Source organism: Hibiscus syriacus, unplaced genomic scaffold (genome assembly GCF_006381635.1).
Source record: "Hibiscus syriacus cultivar Baekdansim isolate YM2019G1 unplaced genomic scaffold, ASM638163v2 tig00110223_pilon, whole genome shotgun sequence".
NCBI classification, from domain to species: Eukaryota; Viridiplantae; Streptophyta; class Magnoliopsida; order Malvales; family Malvaceae; genus Hibiscus; species Hibiscus syriacus.
The window spans coordinates 886106-887649 of NW_024062636.1; the positions used below are offsets into that span (position 1 = coordinate 886106).

Genomic DNA, 1544 nt, shown 5'->3' on the forward strand with positions numbered 1-1544 from the left:
TCAAACTAACAGACTAACTGCCTCCTCATACATGTGCTGCATTGATAACAGTCTAACATTCCCTCTACTTTCTCTTCCTCCTTCAACAAGGTAAGACACATCCTTCCGTTCGACTTGAATCGGAAGTGTCGATGCTTCCTTCCGTTCGAATTGAATCGGAAGTGTCGATGCTTCATTCCGTTCGACTTGAATCGGAAGTGCCGATGCTTCCTTCCGTTCGACTTGAATCGGAAGTGCCGATGCTTCCCTCCGTTCGACTTGAATCGAAAGTGCCGATGCTTCCCTCCGTTCTACTTGAAACGAAAGTGCCGATGCTTCCCTCCGTTCGACTTGAATCGGAAGTGCAGATGCTTCCCTCCATTCGACTTGAATCGGAACAAAATTTTGATGTGAATGAACATTCAACAAAAAATTCTAAAAGAAAAACCTATTCTATAACAACAATGTGAAACAAACCAAACACCAACAACATCATTGAAACATTTGATCCGCATCACCACAGATTAAGTTGAACACAGCTCCCTTTTCCAATTTCAACCACGCAGTTAAAAATCGTAGAAGTTCCAGGTCCAATCTCAAGATCATGCCATGGGTGCGCAACAACGGATCTCCTGGTCATTGAAGAAAGGGACCTTTCATTCAAAGGAGGATGTGAAGAATTTTGAGAGTCGAAGGACTTGGCTGGAGGCTCAATTGGGGGAGACATCACTACAGCGGTTTCTAGTTCTGAAGAAAGAGAAACTTTTCGAGGATCTTGAAGGAATGCCCAGATCTCAAGAACAGAGGAAGCAAAAAATACAAAAGGATAATAGCAAAGAAAGATGTGCCCATCGAACAGGCGCCTCGACGATCTTTTTGGTTTCTTGAGGCGTTGGTGCCTCAGTAGAGATGACGGTCCACAGAACCACGACGGTGAGTGAAATTCTTGTGCCATATCGCACAACATTTTCTGCAGCTCCTCCAGGCTGCAAACTTTCTCCTCTTCCCTTGTTTGAGCCATAAGGGAGATCATTTCAGCCATAAAATTAGACAAGCCCTGATCGTCTTCATCATCGGGATCAAATAATCCAACATCGTAATGAGTTCTCTTCCTCTGATCTGATAAAACGGAATAAGCTTCTTGAATCTGCTGGAATTTACGCTTGGCTTCACTCAATAGAGAATGAGTGCTCGTCCACTTATCCAGATGCCATTGCATTGCAAGCTTTCGATAAGCACGCTTGATGTCTTGAATGGAAGCATCGATCTCGACTCCCAGAACATTATAGTACGATGGTAAGCCACGTTCAGCCTCCATCACCACAATCCAAATAATATTTGAGAATGAGCCCCAAAAGCTTAATGAATGTTGTGTTATAGTGGTGTTAAAGCCCGAGCATGGTAACTGAGTCAGCAGTTTGCTGACTAGACCCATTGTGCACCATGAATGAAGAACTAGAGAGACATAAAGTTTAGAAGCGTGAAAGCAAAATTCCCAGGACTTTGGCGAAAGATACCATATTAAGAAGTGAGTATAACAGAAAGTATACACAGGAAAGAATGAC

At 43.3% G+C, this 1544-nt stretch overlaps 1 protein-coding gene across 1 annotated transcript; it reads right to left on the reverse strand.

The window, feature by feature from the left end:
• Window positions 1-493: 493 nt before the first annotated feature.
• LOC120114431 (chaperone protein dnaJ 6-like) lies at window positions 494-1297 on the reverse strand. Its single transcript, XM_039135356.1, has one exon. The coding sequence runs from the start codon at window positions 1295-1297 to the stop codon at window positions 494-496; it is 804 nt and encodes a 267-aa protein (XP_038991287.1).
• Window positions 1298-1544: the final 247 nt, after the last annotated feature.